The 24,859-nt window shown below is 43.4% G+C and overlaps 1 protein-coding gene across 2 annotated transcripts; it reads left to right on the forward strand.

The window, feature by feature from the left end:
* The first annotated feature begins 2,861 nt into the window (after positions 1-2,861).
* PRKAB2 (protein kinase AMP-activated non-catalytic subunit beta 2) lies at positions 2,862-24,414 on the forward strand. Of its 2 annotated transcripts, none has more exons than XM_027866763.1 (7): positions 2,862-3,038; positions 9,424-9,590; positions 11,853-11,946; positions 13,245-13,365; positions 17,115-17,248; positions 17,915-17,983; positions 19,743-24,414. In XM_027866763.1, exons 1-7 carry the CDS (start codon positions 2,877-2,879, stop codon positions 19,818-19,820), a joined length of 825 nt encoding a protein of 274 aa, XP_027722564.1. In that variant the 5' UTR covers positions 2,862-2,876; the 3' UTR covers positions 19,821-24,414. The 2 variants fall into 2 exon arrangements, with proteins under 2 accessions (XP_027722564.1, XP_027722565.1); XM_027866764.1 differs by having other exon boundaries at positions 20,140-24,414.
* Positions 24,415-24,859: the final 445 nt, after the last annotated feature.

The raw sequence follows: 24,859 nt of genomic DNA on the forward strand, positions 1-24,859 counted from the left end.
CTTTACAACATTATCTCATCTGATCCTAACAATCTTGAGATGTAGGTGCTATTATCATCGCCATTTTACAGATGAGGAAGCTGTGGCAGACAGATGTTAGGTGGTTTGCCCAAAGTCACATACTAAGTAAGTATCTGAAGCTGGATTTGAATTCAGGTTTTCCTGACTCCAGGTCCAGAGCTCTCTCTGCTGAGCCACCTAATTGCCTCAAACAATGAGCGCAATGGGATTTTACATCCCATATCTTTCAGCCAATTTTGATATTGTTGCCAATTGTGTAAATTGTTGAACATTGCTTTAGAAAGCCTGCTTATTCCCTATTAATATCACCATCAAGGATACCTTCAATTCATGCAGATGACCTTCATAAAAATCTAACATAGATAGGAGAAAAGCTACAGGGGTTAGTGGTCACTGATATTCTCTCCATCAACGATTCTTTCCACACCTTTGGTATCTTTACCTCCTGCAGATACTTTGTATATTTAGTCCCTTAACGTCTTCAGAATTGTATAATCTCCAGAACAGATTTCTGTATTTACTTGGTCAAATCCCGCTGCTTTTCCTGTGTTTGTTTTCTTTAGTGCCATTTCTACCTCAGGGACTATGATTTTTAGGGTTGAAATATGGGGATTCTACTAGGCTTAGAGAAGTTTGTTGAAATGATTTTTTTGTAAATTGTTCCCAATTTTTTTTATTAGTAGTCTTCTTTTACTTTTCATCCTTGAATGCCATTGGGATGACTTTTTGTTTAGTTCGATATCTTGCCAAGCTTACTTTTAACTGCTTTGACCCTCTCTTTTCACTGCTTTATGGGATGATATTCCTAATAGTCATCTATAATTCTTTATAACATTTTTACAGAGTTCATATTCTAACCTGGTATTGTCTTTGACAGACATTTCTCTCTCTCTGGCAAATAAAACAAGTATTTGTTGACTAAGGCATTTTCTGGATTCCTTCATTCTCTGTGTGGGAATTAATTTACATTTGATTTATTCAACTTCTGGATGAAAGTCGAAGTCATTTTTGTTTTCCATGAAGAGCTTATAAGACCCCTTTATATGTTTTCTTGCCTTTTGAAATGTAGACAGTTTCATTCTTTACTATGTAATTTGGTATTCACCATATCCTGCACCCACCAATTTTGAAGACCAACTTTATGATACAGAATTCTGTAAAATCTACAAGACTTTGGATTTCCTCAGTTATTTCTTTTAAACCATACTTGACCACGTATATCTCCCCTTTCTCACCTTTTCCCATCTGTGGATTAAATCAACATTCACTCCGATACTTGATGGCTTTAATGCAAAGCTGAGAAAAGGTGAGAGAGGAGAGGTGTATATGGTCAAGTGTGGTTCAGAAGAAAGACGTGAGAAAGTCCAAGGACTTGGAGATTTACAGAAGCCACAAGCTTCTGTCTGATGAACTCTTTCTTCAAAACGGATGGGCACAGGATATGGTGAGCACCAAATACCTAGAAAAGAATGAAACTGTCCACATTTCAGGAGGCAAGAACACTTATTATTGAAGTGGGAGGTATTCCCAAGTTAGCTGTCTGTGCACAGAGCATTAACTCTTCACAGTCTGACCAGAATTTAGAATAAACAAGAAAATTCATGATATCAAATAAAAGTGAAATGAGCAGAACCAGGAGTATACTGTACAAAGTAACAGCAATACTGGATGATCAATTGTAAAGGACTTAGCTATTCTCAGCAATACCATGATCCAAGACTGTCCCAAAGGCCTCATGCTGAAAAATGCTATCCACCTACCGAGAGAGAACTGAACTCTTATTTTTTTTAAGGCAATTGAGGTTAAGTGACTTGCCCAGGGTCACACAGCTAGTAAGTGTCAAGTGTTTGGTCTGAAGCAGGATTTGAACTCAGGTCCTTCTGACTTCAAGGTGGGTGCTTTATCCACTGAGAACTGAACTCTTAAGTGCAGATTGAAGCAGACTTTTTTTTTTGTTTCTTCTGCTTATTATTATTATTTTTGCAAGGTGGCTAACATGGAAATGCTTTGCATGACTTCACATGCATGGTCAATATCATACTGCTCGCCTTCTCAAGGTGGGGAGGGGAAGAATTTCGCAATTTTAAAAAATAAATACTAAAAAATATTAACGAAATAAAAAAATGAAAAAGATACTGCATAGTTAACAAGACACTCCCTGAATTATTTAAGACAGTGAAAATAAAAAAGGGGACGCGGATAACCGAAATGCCCCCGACGCCGCCTTGCGAACGATCGTGACTCCAGGGCAAGTTACTTTCCCCGCCCCCTGGACCTCAGTTTCTTCATCCGTGCAAGGGGCGGGCAGGACGCTACAACCTCGCCTGGCTCCACACTCCGGACTGCGAGGCTCCGGAGCTGAGAGGCCGCCCGTCGCTTCCGCGGGCCACGCCCACCGAGCCGCCTCCAGCACCGTCGAGAAGACGCCCCCGCGCCTAGAGGGGCGGAGAGGGCGGGGGAGGGGGGGAGGAGGGCGGGGCGGCCCCCCCTACTCCCCCCGGGCGGCTTCCTCGCCATTTTAGGAGGAAACGCGAACCACCGGCCCTTCCGTTTCAATAACTTTATTGAGCCCCCAGGCGCGAGAGCAACCACCTCTGCGCACGCGCGGCCGCCTTCCCGCCCCTCCCCCTCCCCGGAGGAGGGCGCTCCGCCGCTAAGGCGAATGGGGCGGCTTCTTCGGTGGGGGGCGGCTGAACCGGGGCATTCCCGGAGAGCAGTCGGAGGAAGGCAGGGGATCCCGGGCTCCTGCTCGCCGTCTTCCCCGGAGGAGGGGGTGGTGCCCTGAGGAGGCGCGGAGAGGGGCGGCGGCGGCGGAGGACAAACGCACCCCGCCTGCTGGGGACCCCCGAGCCGCCATGGGCAACACCACGAGCGAGCGGGTGCCCGGGGAGCGCCACGGCTCCAAGTCCCACCGTGGCGATGGCGCCGGCGGGCAGGTGCACGGCAAAGAGCACCCGCACAAGATCATGGTGGGCAGCACGGACGATCCGAGCGTCTTCAGCGTGCCCGACTCCAAGGTGAGCGGCGCGCGGCGGGGGGCAGGGTCCCCGCGCCTCCTCCCCTCCCCTCCCCGGCCCGGCCCGGCCCGGCCTGGCCCGACCCGGCTCCCAGCCGGCCTCGGAGGCTGGTCAGTCCCAGCAGAGCGCCTCGGCGCGCCGCCCTCCCGGCGTGTGTCTGGCCTCGGTGGGAGCTGTCTTCAAGGCTCCGCAGAGCTGTCATGGCTGGAAAAGGGGTTTGAGCAAGACCCTGTCCGGCGTGAATGGGTGGCCGGTGCAGGGGGCACATGAGGTCAGCTCCACCGCTGTCCGAAGCCGAGCGCGGGGAAGGGCCACCCAGGAAGCCCGAAGCAGGCCTTGCCCCCAGGGAACGTCCATTCTAATGGAAGAGAACTGACCAGAGATGTAAAGTGAATCGGACGTCTTGTCAGGGGGGGGGGGGGGGGGAAAGGCTTTTTGCAAAAGGTAGGATTTGACCTGAATCTTGAAGGAAGCCGGGTGGTGGAAACGAGTAGGGACAGCAGAGTCGGAAGATGGGAGTGTCATGTTCGAGGAAGAGCAAGGAGGCTAGTGTCCCTAGATGGAATGGGTGGAGGTGTGTAAAGAGTGAGAAGACTGGAGAGGTAGAGAGGGCCAGGCTGTGAAGGGGTCTAAAAGCCAAACAGGAATATATACATACACACACACATCTATCACATACATATATATCCCATGTGTACATATGTATGTACATGCACACACATAGATCACATGTGTACACACATATATATGCATGTGTGTGTGTATTATATATATTTATAAATATCCTGGAAGCAATAGAGATCATTCAGTTTTTAAAATAAAAATTGTTGTGCTTGTTGGATTCCTTCCTTACAGTGAGAAGTAGAGTGCTTTACTAAGCAGGAGAGGGCTTTAGGAAGGTGGCTTCGGCTGCAGATAGGGGAGAAGTAGCAGAGCAGACAGCCGTTGTTGAAATAGTCCAAGCGTGAGTTGATGAGCCAGGTGGTGACTGTTGGAAGAGAGAAGGGCATGTATAGGAGAGATGTTGCTAAGGTAGAAACAACCAGGCTTGGCTATAGATTGGGTGGATGTGTGCGGTAAGTGGAAGTAAGGAGCTAAGGATGGTTTGAGAGTGGGTGACTGGGAGGATTACAAGGAAAAACTATGCATCAATTAGAACTGTCTGTCTAAATTAGGATTTTTTTTTTTTAATTTTTAAGCAATTGGGGTTAAGTGACTTGCCCAGGGTCACACAGCGAGTAAGTGTCAAGTTTGGTCTGAAGTTGGATTTGAACTCAGGTCCTCCTGACTTAAGGGCAGGTGCTCTATCCCCTGCGCCACCTAGCTGCCCCTAAATTAGGAATTCTTCACTTTGTGTGTGTCATGAACCCCTTTGCCAAGCAAGTCTATGAACCTCTTGCCTGAAAATCGTGTTTTTAAATGACTGAAGGAAATGCCGAATTTCAGTTAGAGGTTATTGAAAATAAAAATGTCATTTCCCTCCTACCCCCATACAAGTTTACAGATCCTCTGGAATGCAGGAGTGGGGGAGTGGGGGCTCGGGTCTCAGATTAAGAAGATCAGGTATAAGGGTTACTCTTGGGATCCTTCAACAATCACTGACTTCACAAGTAGGAGCTTTGGGGGGAGGATGAACTTTTTTATCTTAAAAGACCTGAGAGTTTTATTGGACCACAAGCTTAATATGAGAACAGTGCTACACAGCCTATGAAAATAATGTAATCGTAGTGTGGAGAGAGAGAGATTGATTGATTGTGTAGGATTATTGAAATATTGTATTCAGTTCTGAGAACCACAGTTTAGGAAGGCCATTGATAAGACAGTGTGGTGTAGTGGAAAGGGTTCTGGATTTGGAGCCAGGTAGACCTGGGTTCAAATCCCACCTACTTAAGTCGAATACAAGCTGTGTGACCCTGGGCAAATAATTCACTTGATTCCTCTGTGTCTCAGTTTCCTCATCTGTAAAATCAAGGGGTTGGCTTGATAACCTTTAAGATCCCTCCCAGCTCTAAATATATGATTTTAGGAAGCTGGAGAATGTCCAGAAGGACTTTAGGCAGGCCCTGAAGATCATGCAGTATGAGGATTGGTTGAGGAACGGGAGGATGTTTTAGCCTGAGGAGAAAACTTTAGTGGAGATATGATAGCTGCTTTCAGGTATTCCCACGGGCAATGGAAAAAAAGGATTAGATTTATGCTGCTTGGCCTCAGGACAACAAGCTAGGAATCGTGGGTGGCGGTTACAGGGAAGGAGATTACCAGTCATTGTAAGGAAAAACTATTCAACCAGGAGAGCTGTCCAAAAATGGGTGCCCTGGCTTTTCCAGGTAGTAGATTTTCCTTTACTAGGTCCTCAACCACCCATGAATATGGCCACTTGTTTGGTCAAGTCAAGTCAACAAGTGTTGATTGCTTACTATGTGCTAACTGAGGAGGAAGTCTGGGAGGGTCAAGAGGATGGTCTGGAGAGGAATGAAGGTCTGGGATGTTTGTTGTTTAGGGGCCTCTCTACCCGGGCTTGGGCTGGAAGCCCCTTTCCCTCCTAGTAGATATTTAATTTAGGGCTATTTGAATGATTAAAGTAAATGTGATGTGTGGGTTTTGTTGATGTTTTTCTAGGTGGGGCTCCTCCTGCCTCCTCTGTGGGCTCTCCCTGATTTGGGGGCAGAAGCACCCAAAAGAAGGGTCTCTGCTGTTGGGTCCTGGGCATTTCCAGGTTTTTAGTCTGTGGGAGACATTGCTAAAATGGCTTGGATTGGGCTTGTGACGCAGAATCCTTGGCTGTCCTAATGGATCTCAAACCCCCTAAGTGCTGATTGGTTATGTACCCTGAGGAAAAAAGGGGGAAATGAACTGACCTGACCGTGACCAGAGGCAGCCTCGGTTTGGTGTCAGGGAATGGGCTCAAATTCTGCCTCTGACACAAGCTGTGTGACCTTGGGCAAGTCTCTGTGCCTGGGTCATGTGGACTGCATGCTCCCTGAGGCCCCTTCTGGCCCTAAAATTCTAATCTTATCAGCTGCCACTGCCTGACACTTTCCTACTGTGACTTCTCTGACTGCATCTGGGCTTTGGATATCCACTGCCTTTTTTGGTTTGGCAGATTTGTCTCCATTTTATTCTAGTTCTTTTTTCACTGCTGTCTCATTCATTTATTTGTCTAGACTTAACTGCAGGGCAGTTTATGAGAACAACAGATGGTTGAGTTACCTAGTCTTGTTTATGTTTTAAAAATATAGTGATTGAAGAGGTGAGTTGCTCCCAAACTGCTTACTTTGGGTGTAAGAACAGGAGGGGAGGGAGACACTAGCTGTGTTTGGGGCTTCCTCCCCAGTTTTAAAGGTAGCGTGAGGCATATGCAGCACACTCTTGGACTAAATAGATTTTTTTTCCCCTCATTTCAGTAGTGTCTCAAAATGTCTCAGATCCAAGGATTCCTAGGCATTTGGGGGTGTTTCCAGAATTCCTAAAGGAAGCCTCCTAGGGAAATTTAGAATGACCTTAACTCTAGATTTAGGAAAGGGTGGAGCTTTGATAATATTGAGAAACTTTATGTAGGAACTAGATTAAGCCAATAATGAGTTCTTTAATCTGTTCTGGACTTACTCATGCATCCTAACTTGTTGAATTAAAAATAAAATGAGAGATGGTATTTGGGTCTTTTTTAAGGAGACGGGGTGTGCCTAATACTGCTCTTCCTGCCCGACCAAGTTTGTAATTTAATCCACTGATGACACAGCATGTCTTAATTCTGCAGTGTGTTTACTTTATCAGTACGTGGTTGGGAAAAGGATTTCAGTTTGGGAGGTGGAGATGAATGATAGTAGAAACATATCCTGGTATTTTATTTTTTCTCCCCTCTTCCTCATAGCTCGATCAGCTAAGCTGCTTTCTCGATTAAATCATGGAGAATCATCTCAGGGTGATGTGCCCTATGATACTTTCCCTAGATTCCCATTTCCTAGAGTGAGGACTCCGAGGTTCATTCCCTTCCTCTTGTTTGAAGAACAGGCTCTCCAGCGATGGCCACTGTCCAGCTTTAGGCGCCCCCCCAGTCTGTAACAGCTGTGTGTGCTATTTAGGTCAGACAAAAACGGGCGCTGATTTCAAGGTATGGAAAAAAGTAGCCTTTCCCCATTTGCCAGCTAGTCACTGTGGTGCCCGACAGCCTGAACAAAGACCAGGGTCACTGCCCCTGAATTCGGGCCTCTTGGATCGTGTCTCTTTCTCTTGTTACCTTTCTGGTGCTTGTAGAAAGAGGGATAGAGCCTGGACGTTGACAAAGTGAGCTTCTCCCACCCAAGCAGGTCACCACCTGCTTTGCAATTTAGTGTTTCAGAGCAAGGATTCTTAGCCTAGATTCTGTGAACTTGGTTTTTAAAAAGTGTTTGGTAACTATGTGGATGGAATGCCAGCCCCAGAATCAGAAGGCCCTGAATGCAAATCCAGCCTCAGACACTTACTAGCTGTGTGATCCTGGGCAAGTCACTTAACCCTGTTTGCCTCAGTTTTCTCATCTGTAAAATGAGCTGGAGAAGGAAAGGGAAACCACTCTAGTATCTTTGCCAAGAAAAGGGGGTCATAGACAAGACCAAAAGACTAAACAAAACATCTTTCAATATAATTGGTTTCCTTTGTGATTCTGTGTATTTATGTAACAACATTATTCTGATAAAGGATCCATAGACTTCACCAGACTGCTAAAGGGATCACACACACACACACACACACACACACACGCACACGCACACGCGCACACATGCTAACTGTAGCCCTCTCTGCTTTGGACAACTCCATGGGACTTAACTGTCCAGGGTTGGAATCTGTACTGGTAGAAGGACATCTCCCAGAAGCAGCTGGTGGTGTTGATATCTATGTGGCACTGAGTGCTGTGTGACCCCATCTGAGAGGGACGTGCTGGAGTCTGGAAGATTAGGGTTTTTGGTTTTTGTTTTCCAGCTGACTCAATGTATAAATTGGGGAAATGATATTGACTCTTTTCCAGTGTTTGCCTTATACAGTATTTTATTACAAATTTAGTTAGTTATAGTCTCAACAAATACGAGCCAGTGGAATGAGAAATAAAATTCTAAATAATAGGATAAATGCTGAATTATTTACATTTTGATAATAGGAAACACTATTTAACTTTGAAATTCTTATAACATCTTATTTTCTGTTTTTAATATTGTATACCTATGAGATGTTGGTGTTATTTTTAAAATATAGTCATTATCAGTAAGTATAATCTGACTTTGCTTTCTTTGTGCTTTATTTCTTTACATAAATTGTCTTCTGGAGAAGCTTTGAGAAATTCAGAGAATCACTTCAGATGTTTGGAAAGAAAATGCTAGATGAAAAGAAATTATAGTGGTTATTTGGGGGGGGAGTTGTAATTGTTACCACCAGATTTTCATTTTCTTTTTAACTTAACAAAGCTTTGAAGATACTATTTGTCTTCTCATTCTGGTTATCTGAGGCTGGGTAGAGGACAGTAGTGGAAGGAGCCAAGTGAGCAACTCTTCTGGTATTCTGTAAACATCAGGGGAGTTTGGCAGTGCCTTACTTAAAGGGAGCTCAGGCATCATCACTGCTACTCTTCTCTAGGTCTCTAGAGCCTTCCACCCATACATTTTTAAATTAATTAACTTAGAGCAGATTGAGCAGGGTAAATAAGGTTTTATACACCTCCCTCTGAATTTGTGAAAAATTGATCATTGACTTTGAAGATTCTTCATAAACATATCCCTTCCTGATTCCCTTTCTGTAATTGAAAACTACTAATTAAATGTGATTTGTGAATTATTTATTGACTTTCTATTATGATTAAAAACTGAAAGTTATCTGTATTTACCTATCAAATGCATGACTGACTTAATAGTGGTTTTAAAAAAATCCCACCATCTTCTAGTTGTATAGTGTCCCTTAGTATATGTTAAAGATAGCAACAGAGCCTTATGATTAAAACAGAGGAACTCACAGTACTTACAGCATCCTTCATCCTGATTTATGGAAATCATTTTATGGAGAGAGGCACCTGCTCTGAAAAGGTAGAATGACTTGCTTGCAGTATTCGATAGTATCAGAAGGAAAACCCAGTGTTCATATGCTATATTCTAAGCTAGTCTCTACTTGACTAAGGAAATTTCTACTGGTGGTGGTCTGTTTATTAGGCTGTGGTTTGGGTATCCCTTAAACTTTAACTACTCTAACCCACTTTTTCTGGTGTATCTTTTTATGGCACATCCAAAATTCAGTGTTAGTTGATTATTCAAAGCATGTTATAGGCAAGCCCAGCCCCTCAGCATGGGGAGCAACCTGCCTCCTTTCTGAGCATTTGTGCTCTACTTGATTCCAGGGATGACCTGGGTATTTTTTCTTACAGTTCCCTGGGGACAAAGAGTTTGTGTCCTGGCAACAAGATTTGGAGGACTCTGTCAAACCCATGCAGCAGGCCCGTCCCACAGTCATCCGATGGTCTGAGGGAGGCAAGGAAGTCTTCATCTCTGGATCCTTCAACAACTGGAGTGCCAAAATCCCACTCATTAAGAGGTGAAGATGAGTATTTTTAGTGGATCCCTTGGTTCTCAAACTGGGAATATCCCCTCTTCTCAAGAGGAATAACAGAATTTGAGCTGTAACTCCTAAGAATCATCCGTAAAGTGTTTAGCTCTGTGGCCAGTATTTTCATGCCTTAGTAAAATGCAAGTCATATTACTGTACCTGGACTATTATTTATAACATTGATGCACCAAAGAATCTTAGAGTTTGAGACCACAAATGAAGTCCCAACATATACTTTTGGTAACTAAACCCCTTTTGATGGAGTCCAGGAAGAGACATTTAGCCTGAAGACCTCAGGGGGATATGAGCGTTGTCCTAAAGTTCTTGGCAGGCTGTCATGTGGAAGAGAGGTGAGACTTGTTCTGGGTGGCCCCAAAAGACAGCAAACAAGAATGGGTGGAAGAAGAATCAATTAAGACTTGATGTCAGGAAATGCCTCTTAACCGTGAGAGTTGCCCAAAGTGACATGGCCTACCTGGGGAAGTGGAAGATCTTCAGGCAGAGGCTGAATGCCCTCTTGTCCAATATGTTGGAGTGGTCTTTCTTTTGGGGACACTGAGGTTCCCCCTGGCTCTGAAATTCTTTGCTTCTGTGATGGTGGATTCATGTCATTCAGAATGATATACTACCCCAAGTCTTAATAAGGTTTCAGTATAGTAGTGGGGTTTTTTTGGGGGGAGGTGGTAAGAGAGAGAGAATATGTTATAGTGGAAAGAGTACTAGATGGAGAATTGGTTTTGAGTTATGACAGCACTTTTCACTAGAGGGTAGAACTTAGGCTAAGACATTTGTCTCCTCTAAGCCTCAGTGTCCTCGTCTGTAAAATGGAGATGATGATAACTACCTCACCTACCCCACCGGGTATTTGTAAATATGAAATGAGATATTGTTGGTGAAGCTTCTTTGTAAACTGTAAAGCACTAGTAAATATATTATAAAGAGGATAAGTGTGTTGGGGAGAACACATTTTCATAAGCTCATACGTAGAGTTAGTGCCAGAAAAGGACCTTAAGGGATCATTTAATCCAACCCCCTTATTTTACAGCCACAGAAACTGAGGCCTAGAAAAGCTCGTACAGAGAGTAAATGGCAGGGCTGGACTTGCAAAGCCAAGTAGAAGGAGTCCCAGTTTTTTGCCACTGTGCATTTCTAGAAATGGAATCGTAGAGTAGATTTCGTTTTCTCCCTGGGGGTTTCGTCTGTTACTGAGGACATGGCATCACGCAAGCAGACATTTTAAGTGGTTACTCAGATTCAGTGAGTGCCCTTGAGTGAGTCACTCTGCTTGAGCTCTCTAATGTAGACAGTCTCTAAGGTCTTTCTGGGTCTAAAATGGATGATTCTTTGATCTCAGGCAGCATTTTTAGACATCATTTCTTCCTCCAAAAGTGGAAGTTATTTCATAATGAGCTTGTTATCCACACAGTCCTTGGAGGTCAGACGGAATTCTAGGAAAGAAACTGAAAAAATATTAAAAGGTGGCCCTCAGTTATTTCCACCCAGGGCTTATGTTCTGAAAACCACCTAATTTCTTCCCAGCCTCAGACTGGAGGATCACTTTGTGTGGACTGAAATTGCTTCATGGGACAAAGCCTTTTTGACCCTCTCTGTGTATGTTAGGTTTGGAGTAGAATTCGTTAGAAATAGATGACAATCATTCATGTAAGTATTGCATGGTTATAACAGAGTGAGGGAGAAGGGACCTCACGTCTTTGGTGTTCTTCGCACCACGCCAGTGCCCTTTCCTCTACTCCACACTATAAGGGACTTCTTTCTGTGTTGCTCAAAGTACAGATTTATGTAAATATATGTAAATAGCCCTTATGCCAACATAACATGCCATTCCAACAAGTTATTAAATGGCAACTCTGTAAGACAGTTGGGGATGCAAAGATGAAAAATGACTGTACCTGCCGTAAGGAGACCGAGTGTTGGAGCTAGAAGGTATGGAGGGACCTTTGTTACCCGATGGGCTGCAGTCATGGATTGTTCAGCCCCTGCTGGACTCTTGAAGAACCTCTCTTGAGTCATAGAAGATCTTCATTCTGTGTCAGTGAAGGGAGTATCTATGCTAAAATAAATCACAGATCTTTAAATTATTGAAGCAAAATGCAAGGGCAAAAGGACGGAGCATTTAAGGAAGATTTGAGGAGGGACAGAACTCGGCTCCAGATATAATAATGGCCACTGAACTTTGGGAACCCATTAACAGAATGTCTCAGTTTCTTCTTATTCTCCATTTCCTTGTAGCCACAATGATTTTGTTGCCATTTTGGATCTCCCCGAGGGTGAGCACCAGTACAAGTTTTTCGTGGATGGCCAGTGGGTCCATGATCCATCAGAGGTAAGTGAGCTGTCGGAATTGTGTCACTCTCATCCTGGCCAGGCCCTCTTTACCTTTTACTGTAAGACTGTTAGAATAGTATACTAACCGATGTCATCATCTTTGGTGTACCAGCCTTCCAATCCATCTTACACAGCATTGCCAAATAAGATGTGTTATCTACTAGCAAGACTAATCACATCTCCTATTCAGTTGTCTTCCTTTAAAAAAGGAAAAAAACAAACAAACACACTTATTAATTGCCTTGGTATTGAATAAAGTCCAAATTTAGCCTGGTGTTCAAGGCCCTCTTTGATCTGTTTTTCCAGCCTCTTGTCATGCTTCTCTTCCTCGTATAGTTTATACCATAACCAAACTGAACTATTTACCAGTAGTTCCAAACATGCCCTTCCTTTTCTCACTTTGCTCAGAAGGTGTCCTGTTCTTGGAAGGCTCTTTCTCCTTTTCCCACATTTCCAGCTGTTAAAATCCCTTGCCTCCTTCAAAGTTTAGCTCAAATGCTATTTTTTCCATGAAACTTTCCTTGATTCCCCTTGCAGGAAGGGCTTTCTCACATCTCTGACCTGTGTATTCAGGACAGTGTCCATCCATTTTATACTAATCACATTATCCCTTTTTAGCACAATGAGGAGACTCCGGTGGAACTGAGTCAGAAGACTTGTGTTTGTTGCCTGGCGCTGATATTTATTAGCTGTGTGATTATGGGCAAGACATCTAATTTCCATAAGTCTCACTTTCCTCTTAGGCTAATGGTATAGAGTCATAAGAAAAGAACTTTGTGAAAAATTTAAAAGAAATTTTCTCTCAACACAAGCTATATGCCTTGTGTGTAGTGGACATGATGCATTGAATCAGATTGAATGTATTATTATTATTCTTATATTATAGCTGTTTGTGAATATACCATTTCCCCTGATACACCATGAGTTCTTAGAGGACAAAGAACACAACTTATTTACCTTTAATTCCTTTTGCTGCCCAACACTTAGACACACTAGGTGTGCCTTCACTCATTAGAGTAGATGCTTAATAAGTGTTAAGTTAAATTCACTCCTTTCATCTCTTACACACGTTGTTGTCAGGACTGAAGGAAAGGAAGAACTTTGAATGAGACGTGCTGGAGTTTGTGGTATGGAATTCTTGTTAGTAGGTTATCGTGCTGTGGATTTTTGATCTGGCCCACCTCTCGTTGAGTGTCATTTCTTGGTGAAAGACAAAGATTAGGCGTGAGTGTTCTCAGCAAAAAGGAGGTGATTCTGAAAAGGGACTTGACTGCACTTTTCATTTTTCTTTTTCAGCCTGTTGTTACCAGCCAACTTGGCACTATTAACAACCTGATACACGTCAAAAAGTCTGATTTTGAGGTGTTTGATGCTCTGAAGTTAGATTCCATGGAGAGTTCAGAGACTTCGTGTCGAGGTAACTTGTATTTTGATCTTATTACAAAACCTATGTAAAATACACCTGCCTTCCGAAGAACTCTCTCGACTTCTTTCTTTGTAAAACAGAAGTTTCTTATTTTGATACCTTTTTGATTATCTAGCTGTAAGCTTTTGGACCATTTCCTGTCTTTGCTTTTTGCTGTTTCTATCCAGGTATAACTCACTTAGACAACTAATGCCCTAGTGCCTTCTTACTAGTAGCCATACCAAGGGCTCAGTGGTCCTCAGGTTCCAGATCATACTAGTTGCCCTGCTCAATTGGGAATTGGTTCAATTTACTATGGTTGATAAGGACTGGTAGGTAAAATAGAAAAATTAGAGGGAAGAAAACTTGTGTGTTTTTTATTTCCTAAAAATTTTCAATTAAATTTTGAAAATCAAAAAAATGTCCTCAGAGGAAAAGAGCTAATTTTTTTCCTCTTAATTTATCCAATTGGGTGGGGTTTTTTTTTGGTGGAGGCGGTAGAATACAATAGAGAATTGAATATAACCAGATGTCCCAAAAGTAGAGGCATGGATAAACAGTGTGATGGAATTGTGACAAATAAGCACAGTGAAAACAGTATTGATGGTGTACAAAAATACAAGTCAAGACATAGTATCATTGGTCCTCTTTGAAAATGAAGGACAAACAACAATAAAAATATCTGTCTTATTCTGCACCCTTGATCTGTCACCTTTGAATCGCCATGACAACGGTAAACAAATAAACCCTATATGTGGAAGTACCTAATTGAAAACCAGAACACAAGATCATCCATACACATTGACTGTAATTAACAAATTTGTATGGACATTAACAAAAAAGAGTGAGTCAGCAGGAAGTTCGTGAGCTTCTCTTGTGTGCCAGGCCCAGTGCTAAGCACTAAGGACACAAGGAAAGGCAAAGGACAGACCCTGCCCTCAAGGAGCTGACTGTCTAATGGAAAGCCAGCATGCCAACAGCTGTGTACAAACAAGATACTACAGGATTGACGGGATAATCTTAGAGGGAAGGTACTGGAATTAAGGGGTCAAGAAAGGCTTCTTGGAGAAAAGGGATTTTAGCTGGGACTTAAGGAGGGAGAGTGAGGGGGGAGAAAATTCCACTCATGGGCGGCAGCCAGAGAAATGCCCCAAGTTGGATTATGGAGCATCTTGTGAGAGGATCAGCCAGGACACCAGCGTCCCTGGAGCACAAAGGTTTACATTTGAACTTGGAGGTGATGGGGAACCATTAGAGTTTACTGAAGAGGGTGCCGAACGTGGTCAGACCTGCCCTTTAGGAAGATCATTTTGACATTCGAGTGAAGCATGGACTGGCGTGGAGAGAGATGTAAGGCAGACAAACTGACAGGCTGCTATAGTGATCTAGAGGTGAGGTGCTATGATACCCAAGACGCAGTTGGAGGTAGGAGACTGGAGATGGGGACAGAGGCCAGGGCTAGAGAAATAGATCTGAGAATAGGGGCAGAGAGGCGATAATTAGATTCATGGGAACTGTCGAGATTATCAAGAGAAAGAATATAGAGAGAGAAGAGGACACAGCCAGTACCAGGACAGAGCCTTGGGTGAAGCTCATGGTTAATGGAGATGAGGGGGAGGATCAGGAGATGAGGAAAACTTTGAAAGGAAGGCATATCAAGGAAAAGAGGATGATTAGCAATGTTTAGAGGTAAGAAAGGTGATGATTGAAAAAAGGCTGTTAGATTTGGCAGTTAAGAGACGCTTGGTAACTTTGGGGAGGGCAGAGAGTTAAGAAGAGAATGAGGGGAAAGGTTGTAGAGGCACCTCTTGTGGGGGGCCTGCCCAAGAAGGTTAGCCGTGAAGAGAAGGAGAGATACAGGATGATCATTATTATTGAAGATGAGCAGATACGGTCAGGCTTTTATTAATGACAGGGGAGGTAAGGAAGCATGTGTTTGTTGGCAGTAGAGAGGCAGCCCTTAGGGAGAAATTGAAGGTGAGCAAGAAAGTGCAGGTGATAGGAGGGCAGTCTGCTAGAGAATGGCATGAGATCACTTGTGGACCTAGGAAAGAACTGAGGGGTAGAAGGTTTGGAGGTTGGAATGAAGACAGTAAACAGGCTTTGAGACTGGGTAGCAGAGAAAGAGGTAGAATGACAGCAGAGTGTGCTCAGAGAAGGACATTTCAGAGTCCCTAAATGTGGAAGCGGAGATTTTGGAGAGATATAAATAATTAGAGTCTAATGTTCAGTGGACTCTCTTTTGTGAAGTTGCTTGTTTATCATTTAAAAAACAAAATGAGGAGCAGCTAGGTGGTGCAATGGATAGAGCGCCGGCCCTGAAGTCAAGAGTACCCGAGTTCAAATCCGGCCTCAGACCAAACACTTGACACTAGCTGTGTGACCCTGGGCAAGTCACTTAACCCCAATTGCCTTTTAAAGAAAAAAAAAAAGAATGGACTGTGTTTGGACATAGTTTTAACTAATCCTCTCTAGCCCTTCCTCAACTTCTTGGGGCAGCTAGGTGGCATACTGGATAAAACTCTGGCCTTGGAGTCAGGAGGACCTGAGTTCAAATCTGGCCTCAGACACTTGACACTTACTAGCTGTGTGACCTTGGGCAAGTCACTTAAACCCCGATTGCCTCACAAAAAGAAGACAAAAGAAAAAAAAATGACAGAGCTGTGGCTGCCTAAAAATCTGCTTACCTCGTATTCTTAAGTAATACTGTCCTTATCTTGTTTCAGGATCCTGATATATCTTGGCAATTAAGTTGGAGTTTACAAGGACCATTCTGGTTGCGCAGAGAACCAAATTATACTGCCTTCCAATATACCTACTCACTGTGCTTTATCTGTGATCTTTGCATCTTTTTTCCCTTACCCAGTTTCTTATTCTATTAGCTTCTTTCCCCCCATTTTTTATTAATTAATGGTATCATAGTGGAAAGAACATCCTCTTGGGAATGATATAACATGTGCTACATTCCTAGCTCACTGACCAGCTGTATGATCTCTGACCTCTTTTTATTTATCTAGGGAGATTGTAAAAGTAAGAGAATTTAAAAGTGCACCAGTCAAATAAAGATGCAAGATTTCATCCATAAGTATTTCTTTTGGTACCTTTTCCCCCATTTCCACACAGCAGAGATAATACAGACATTGCAGTGCCTAGGGCTCCGAAGAAGGAATTAGTTGATGGCCGGGTGATCTGAGATGACTTAAGTCACCCTTTTGGTTGTACTTATATCAACTCTAGTATATGTCTCCCATTTAATATGTAACTTGTAAAGGCCAGGGGTTTTGGTCCTCTAATCTGTCTTGTTAAATGAAAGTATATTTTATTTTTGGAGCTTAGATTAAGTCAATGGTTCCTAACCCTGGTTGAATTTCAGCAGAAAATGTCTCCAGTTTTTTCACAGGTGTTGAGGAGTCCTTGACAGATTTTCCAAGGAAAATTAATTTTATTTAACTTTAATTTTAAAAATGAATTTGCCAAATAGAGTTTTTATTTGATGATGTGAAGTTGGAGAAACAGGTTCCCCTCAATGGAGGTCTTCAAGCAAAGACCAAATAGCCAATTGTTGGATGTGTGCTAAGGGGAATCCTTGGTCAGGTGTGAGTTGGACCCTTTCACTTGGCATCAGCAGTCCCTTCCATATCTAAGAGTAAGTGATTATCACTGTGATATCATTAGCTTTCAACAAGGTCATCTTTCACTTGTTCTTAAGTCTGTGATTTCTATTCACATTTTCCTCTAATACCTGGAAAAATTTCTTTCAGACCTATCCAGTTCTCCGCCAGGGCTTTATGGTCAAGAAATGTATGTCTTTCGATCCGAGGAGCGCTTCAAATCCCCACCCATCCTTCCTCCTCACCTTCTCCAGGTTATTCTTAACAAGGACACTAATATTTCTGTGAGTATCTTGTTATTCTGCCCTTTTAAGGTCTAGGGCTTCTCAGAACTAGTGGAGATGGAAAGACCTCCATAAAAATCATTTGTACCTATGTGGCAATACCATGAACCAAAGGTCAGTAGTTGCAGAAGATGCAGATTCAGGAGCAGACACATAGTATCAGTTATCTAATGCTACGGTACAGCACTAAGTTCCCCTCCTGCAGAGTAGAGTTGTGGCTTCATGAAATACCAACACCACCATGGAGTCATCTGTCGGTTTTAATATTGTTAGGCCCAGAATATTGGCTTGCTGGGACCAGCTTGTGGGACCACAATTCAGCAAGTATTGATCGAGCATTTAATACTGTCTTTGTGCTTTGGGGCGTATAAAAGAAGCATAAGACTTGTTCTCCACCAGCAAAGAACTATGAACCCAAAACTGTAGTGAGCGTAATTCATATTCATTACGATCTTTGGCCTTCAAATCTCCAGTGTGGGCCTAGGGTGTCTGATTCGAATTTCACATCTGTTCAGAAGGATTAAGTAGATTTCATGTCTTAGGGTGTTTACGTTTTAGTGTTCTCGGTATGAACTTCTGACCAGTGTAAAAGGCCTCTGAGGAAGGGGAGCGCCAGTTGTTTCTTTACTTTGTATCGAGCTCTGGTGTTTTCTTTCTCTCCTTCAGTGTGACCCAGCTCTTCTCCCGGAACCAAACCATGTCATGCTCAACCACTTGTACGCGTTGTCCATTAAGGTGAGTGATGGCCTGGCCACTCACAAGGATTCCTGGAAGGGGTGTAAGGTAAAAGAAGTGAACGTGTAATGACAGGGAAGATTAGGCATTAGGCTGACCTTGTTGACCTCTCCTCCCTACACTCAGTAGTGGTGACCAGTTGACAAGAAGGCATTTGCTTAGGGGTAAGCTTTTTGTCATCAGACTCAATTGGTTTTCCATAACTGGGCTACTCTGCCTTTGAATGAACCTATCTATTAGCAATTTGTTGCTTCCATATTAGTCATTAAATGGCGACATATTTTAGTAAGTTTGTGGAGTCCATAGCCAGAGGGCCCCATTCATAAAGAATAAGAAACTTGAATGTAGAACAAAATTATTTTGCCCAGTGCCAGAGGGTAGCCTAGGAGCATGGGCTGCAAGTTTCAGCTTCCATGTTGAGAGTTGACAACTAGAACCTTCCAGAAGCAGAATAGGCCTTCCATGGAAATTCTAGGTTCCCTCTCACTACAAGTCTTCAAGGAAGGGCCTGATGACCACTTGTCAGGTATATTCTATTTGTTCAGGTTTGGGTCAGACTAGAGGCATGTCTCCTGAGGACCCTTCCAACTGTGAGGTTCTGTGGTAGCCTCAGACCTGGAGAAAAACCTAGCGTGTAGGGAGCTCTTAATTTTCTTAATGGTGTGTTGTGAGCTGGTCCTCTTTTCCTGTAGCATACTCTCAGGCTGTCTGTAAAGCCATATGCTTTTGTTCTAGCCCCTCAGTTTTCAGAAATTAGAGTCAATTAAAAAAGAGCCAGAGATGCTCCATCACGTCCAAACTGGTTCACCTTTTGTTTTAGGAACTTGGTAAGTGTATTTATGAAGCACATATTGTGTGCCAGGTGTTTTCCAGCCACTGAGGTTACAAAGAAAAATACAAATGTGTCTTAGTTATCACAAAATCTTTCCTTCTGTTGCCCAGGCCTTCCTAAGAAGCTGCCTCCCTTACCTCTACCACCTTGCTTCCCAGTTCTTTTTCTCTTCTACTCTTTGGCCTTCTCCCTTTGTCTTGTGTAAGCACTGATTAAGCATAGAATGTTTTTGGAGTAATGTTGTATGTGGGAGCTTCTTAGAGAACCTTGGTTTCTAAATTTGGCCTTTTTTGATCCTTTTGTCATTTGATCACATTTCAAAGACTCCCTTTTGTCATTTACATCTGCCTACTTTTTGGCTTTCATGATAATTGTAGACCTGCCATCTCCCCAGTGGCTTAAACAATATTTGATGGTATGGAGCAAAGGTACCAGAAGATGCCTCTTCCTTCTGCGTTCTAGCCCCTAGTCCAAGGGTATGCCTTGTTACCGGGGTTTAGCCTGGCTTTGAGTCATCCCCAGAAGGGAGGGTACTTGGAAAACCAATTAGAATCTTTGGAGCTCAACCCCTGCATCATTCTTTCTAGGGAAGATTTGGGGGTTTGGGCCCATTTTGAACTTCCTTAGATAGCCTATTTTTCCTCAAATGAGAGTAGACTCTTCCATGCAGATAAAAGCTACATGTGCTTTAGGCAAGAGAAAGAAATTCACTAAAATGTCTTTGTGTTTTTCTTGCTTTAGGCTTTCCCTTTAGACACTACTGCAGAGATATTTCCTGCAGAATATCTTCTGTTTTTGCCTCTAGTTAATCCCAGTACTTGATATCAATGCATATTTAGAGTTGGTGGCTGATTGCTGGTACTTAGGGCTTGAGTGAGCTGAGCCTCGGGATGAGGAATTAGTTGCACCTTTTTCTCTGTCTTCCAGGACAGCGTGATGGTTCTCAGTGCCACTCATCGCTACAAAAAGAAGTACGTCACCACTCTGCTGTATAAGCCCATCTGAATGGGTCCCCCTTGCTACCCTGGATGTGGAAGAAATGTCCTCTTTGTATTTCTGGACTGAATCCCAGGCTTAGCTTAGGACTGAGAACTGACGAGCTTTGAGGCCAGTTTATGTGCTTCTGAGCTTCCTCTGGATAGGCTGTTCTGTTCCTCCATTGGACCGCGGGAGAGAGAGAGAGAGAGAGTGTGTGTGTGTGTGTGTGCACAGTTTTGTTTTTTTTTAAGAGGAAAGGGTGGGCTCATGCATATGTATATATATGTCATACATACATATCTTAATGTTATTGAAAACCTCGGCACTGTCAAATCTCTTTCTGTAGGATGCCTGTTGGGTACTTTCCAGAGGCCTAGGAGAACAGAAGTGAGAACACTACTTAAAGCTGCATGGAATAATAAATGTGCAGGAACCTTGTCCAGCATAGAACCTGGTGATAAAAGTGGGTCACACTGCTGGCCAGGCACTCCCATAGGATATCTTGCATCTTTCTGTGGAAAGCTATCCTTGATTAAGTGGAAGACTTGGTTTTTTTCAAGTTCCCCAAAGCTATGATTTTTTCCCTCCATACAACACTTCATTCTTCCTGATCCCTTCACTAGCTCCTATTCCTCACTCTTTTCCCTTTAGGACAAAATTTAGGGACACAGGTGAGGGTCCCTGTGAAGGGTAGTGGAGTGGAGACCTCATTTCCTGCCGTAGGGGTAGGATTGTCCAGAGACACCTTTTCTCTTTAGACCATATGCTGGCTTGCTTTAGTTCCTAGTGAAGAAACACATTTAGAAAGTCCTGAAAATGGCAGGGTTCATAAAGCATGTTATGCCTCGTGTAGGCTTGCTCTCAGCTCCCTCTGGCAGATAAGAGAAAGGTCTCAAAAGAAGATCTTGTTCTTGAGCCTAGCTTCCTGAATCCTTACATTTGGACAGCCTTCCCTGGGCCTGCCATTATAATATAATGCCATTGTGTGTTGTATGTGTAAGTAGTACATGTAATGTCATTATATAGTAACTGACATTTCTATAGTGCTTTAAAGTTTACAGAGCATTTTACATACCTAATCTCATTTGACTCTAATAACCCAATGAAGTAGATATTACATATATTATTTTCCTCATTTTACAGATGAGGAAAACCGAGTCTGAGAGTAAGTTAAGTGACTTGCCCATGGTTACAAAGCTAATAAGTGTCAAAGATGAGCTTTGAACCCAGGTCTTCCTAACCTTTAAGTCCAGCCCTCTGACCACTCTGCCATGCTGCTGTAGATGTAAGTTCACTCTAGCTTCCTTGGATAGAGAAGGGAATTCCTTCATCCCCAAGTCTCTTACGCTCAAGCTAAGACACCAGGTGGTACCCTTGGTTCCTTTAGAATAGTGCACTAAACTTTTTATAAGATTTTTTTTTTTTTTTGCTCCTCATTTTAAAAGTAACTTGACTTTGGCTTAGTAGAAATTGTGCAGTCAAATTCACTGTGATATTGTTAAGGCTTGAAATTTTTCCAATGTGGTCCTTGCCTTTTTACAGAGAAATGCAGGTCATCTGTCCACACTCAAGGAGGCTAAAGCTGTTGCTGGCTGAGGGTCTCCCATGCTGCCTAGGATGGACCCTGCCACAATGACAGGGCACCAGCAGGTCACTTTGGCTACCTCCTGGCTTATCCTGAACTGAGCTCGGAAAAGACCTGTCGTCTTGGGAATGTAGCCTTATGGGTTCCCAGCATCTTGACCAGGCTCAGTCTTAGGGTGATGGGGAGGGCAGGGATGCCCTAGTAATGGGGGAGTAAATGAAACTCGCTTGGCTAATTATTGAGCTTAATTTGTGCTGCCTTGGACACTTGAGAACTTTTCCACCTGTGCACCAAAAATCTTGTATGGACACCCTACTTTGGGCCCAGATGCCCTTTTCCTGGAGTGGTGTTGTGGTTGTTTTTGTTAAATCATATGACACTTTGAAATTGTTTGATAAAATATGACATAAATGGAGTGTTTCACAGGTCAGAAAAACAAAACTCAGGTTTTTTTTTCCCTGTTACACAGTGATGTCTTTTGCCAGGTTATCTGTTGTGACAGCATTGAACAAAGTTGTAGTTGTCGTATCTAATGACCTCTGTATTCATGTATTAAATGTGTCGTCTGTATAGCACTGGCGTGAGACAGGGAAGGGGACACTGGAGTTCTCCCTTGGGCCTGAGGCCTGTGGCTCAGTAGCAGCGGGTTGTGGCCCTGGTGTCCTCCATTCAGACTTCTCTGTTCTGGATGATGTGCGGGCTACCACTTTGCCAAGCTTTGGGGAAATTAATCTGCCCTCAGCCACAAGTAACATGGAAGCTAGCCAACTAGTTAGAATGGAATTGTTAGGGAGGGGCATGGTAATCATCTTGACCAGTCCTTACTCCCTTCTCCACGTGGGTAGAGCACTTTGCCTGAATCCAAGAAGTCTCCACAAAAAATTGTTGTAGCCGCCTGGGAGGAAGTAGTCCAGAGCATGACCTGCCCTGGTTTTGAAAAGCTTTTACAGGCGTTTGTTTAAATGATACCTTTATCTTCCGTCTTAGAGATTCTGATGAAAGGTTTGGAAGTGAGGAGCAAAGGCAGTGAAACATGCTTTTAAGCTTTCTGTCGGTCATTTCCACAGAATGTCTGAGGGCAAACTGGCACATTAATAGAATGGGTTGTCCTTCAAGGAGGAAGAACTGTGAAAGAACCAAAACGTGGTATAGGAACAGCGGGGGAAAGGGAGAACAGAGTGTTTGGGGCTCCTCTTTATGTACAGCCTACGGGCACAAGAGAGGCCAGAGGGCAGGTAGAGCTTTGGCCAGTCTTAGAAACCTGGCCATAGCCCCAGGTTTGCCAAACCAAGCCCGGGACCTTAGGGATGCCCAGAAGGAGGCATTCTCTTCCGTTGTGTGCGCATTGACCTCACTTTTTGAGTTCCCTATAAATATTCATATCCTAAGGATGTGGTCACTCAATTCAGATATCACTTAAAAAAGACTTTTTACTTTAAGTCATAATGGAAGCAATTAAAAAATTAGATGATTCCTCAGAGTTTGGGGAAATGTGATGTGGCCTATATGGCCATGTCCAACCAGGGCCACACCAGACACCGCAGGCCTTGCCTTCATTAACACGGAGCTAGCCAGGAATTAGCTCTCCGTCCCCACTCTTAAGTAATGTAGACATTTCCAGATGGAAATTTAGGAAGGCTGCATGTTTCTCAGGGGGTCCTTTAGTATATTCCCTACTCTCATCATTTCCCAGATTTCTCCCGTCTTGGCAGACTGGTGCCTTGGAGACTCTGAGTTATAACCTCTTTACCATGAAGTGGTGAGATTGACATTGAGAAAGAGTCAGATTGGGAAAATGAAATGAATGCATTGGTTTAGGAAGCCTCTTTCAGCCATGTTTTCCTTGGGGAAACAGATGCTGGCCACAAGTATTTGTGAAGTATTCAGTATTCCAGCACATTCTCTAAATCCCATCCTCAGATGCCTGGCTGGCACAAACCAACAAGGATATGAGTCTGAGTAGGTCATTGGTCCTTAGTTTATTCTTATTTATATCTTGAGAGCCAAATGCCTGCCACTGCTTATTCACTGCTGCTGACTAGTTTATTCACAGTATCAAAATAATATGTGATGGGTCAGGGCATTTGCTTCAAAGCAGACAGTTACACAATTCAAGGTAGCAAAGTACGGCTCCTCTCTAAGAAAAAAGGCCTTTTGGAGCACGGGGGCCTAAGTTAGCATTGAAAGAGACCATCTGGGACTTTGATTTGGGCCTTTTGGTCCTGAGAAGACCCTTATAAATCCTTCATAAATTGGATTGAATTGAGTCGCTGTCCTACTGTGCCACCTGAGGGGGAGGAGGTATTATTTTCTGACAAGGTTCTGTGTCACTTAGAGAAAACCTTTTCTTTAGTCTGAAGGCTGAGTACAAGTTCCATTTTAATTTCTCTGACACGAGGTGGTATCGGTGTCACTGTGCCCAAAAGAGCTCTGGCTAACATAAAAGTATTCCTGGAAGTGAAATTTGAGACGAGTGCTGAATCCGGTCAATTTTATCTCAAAAAGATTAACTCATGAAGGGTACCTACATTAAGTATTTTTAAGTCCTGGTAATCTCTCTTCCTTTCTGCAGACACGTCCCCTGACCAGGGGCACCCAAAGCAGGAATGTCTATTTGTTCAATGGTCTTAAATCTTTTCATGGGCCCTTGAAAAAGGCTGATCGAATTTTCAGAGAACAGGAGGACACCTGCTTGTCCCTGTACCTCCATGTGTTGGAATGATTTGAATGAAGCAGTTGTTCATAGCCTACACACTTCGAGAAAAAAGGGGTGAATCTGTCATGTGTGGGAGGGATGAAATAACTGAGACCCCCCCCTCCAACTGGTGCTTTTTGTCCCTAATATCGCCAAGGAATCAAGTTGACCTTTGACGGTCCTCAAGTGTAGAGCTCTTTGTTTTCCTACTGATGACCTGTGACTGACCCCTGGATAAGGTGTATGATACCTGTAGTACGCAGAGCCTCTGTGACGTCACATGTACAGGTTCCTTTTCCCATGAATGTAACTCATAAAATAAAAATTATCATACAACACAAGTCTTGTGGGTCTCCTTCCATTATTGTGTTGTCAAGGCACACCGACCCTGGCAGCCAGAGAGTTGGGATTGTTCTGGAACAGTGGATGAGTGTCATAGGATAGGTATATGAGGTATCAGCACCAAGGCAAATTCCATGCTTCACGTTTCCCTGATCTGGTCATTCATTCCTGCCTAATAAGCACGTGTACTTAACCTGCTCATTGACTCCAAACATGGGCACACAGCTGAAGGCAATAGTGTGTGCTTAGCATCTTTCCATGATGAAATGGGAAACTATACTTAGATAATGAACACATTTGAACAGACTCATACAATATGGCAAGGTGGGGAGAGCTGAGTTCAGGTGTGACCTTCACATTCTGGCTGTGGGACCCTCACAAGTCAGTTAAACTCTCCGGGTCCCAGGTCAGAGCAGAAGTCAATTGGATCTCTGTTGATAGAGG

This window comes from Vombatus ursinus, unplaced genomic scaffold, assembly GCF_900497805.2.
Source record: "Vombatus ursinus unplaced genomic scaffold, bare-nosed wombat genome assembly UNPS02014782.1, whole genome shotgun sequence".
Taxonomy (NCBI): domain Eukaryota; kingdom Metazoa; phylum Chordata; class Mammalia; order Diprotodontia; family Vombatidae; genus Vombatus; species Vombatus ursinus.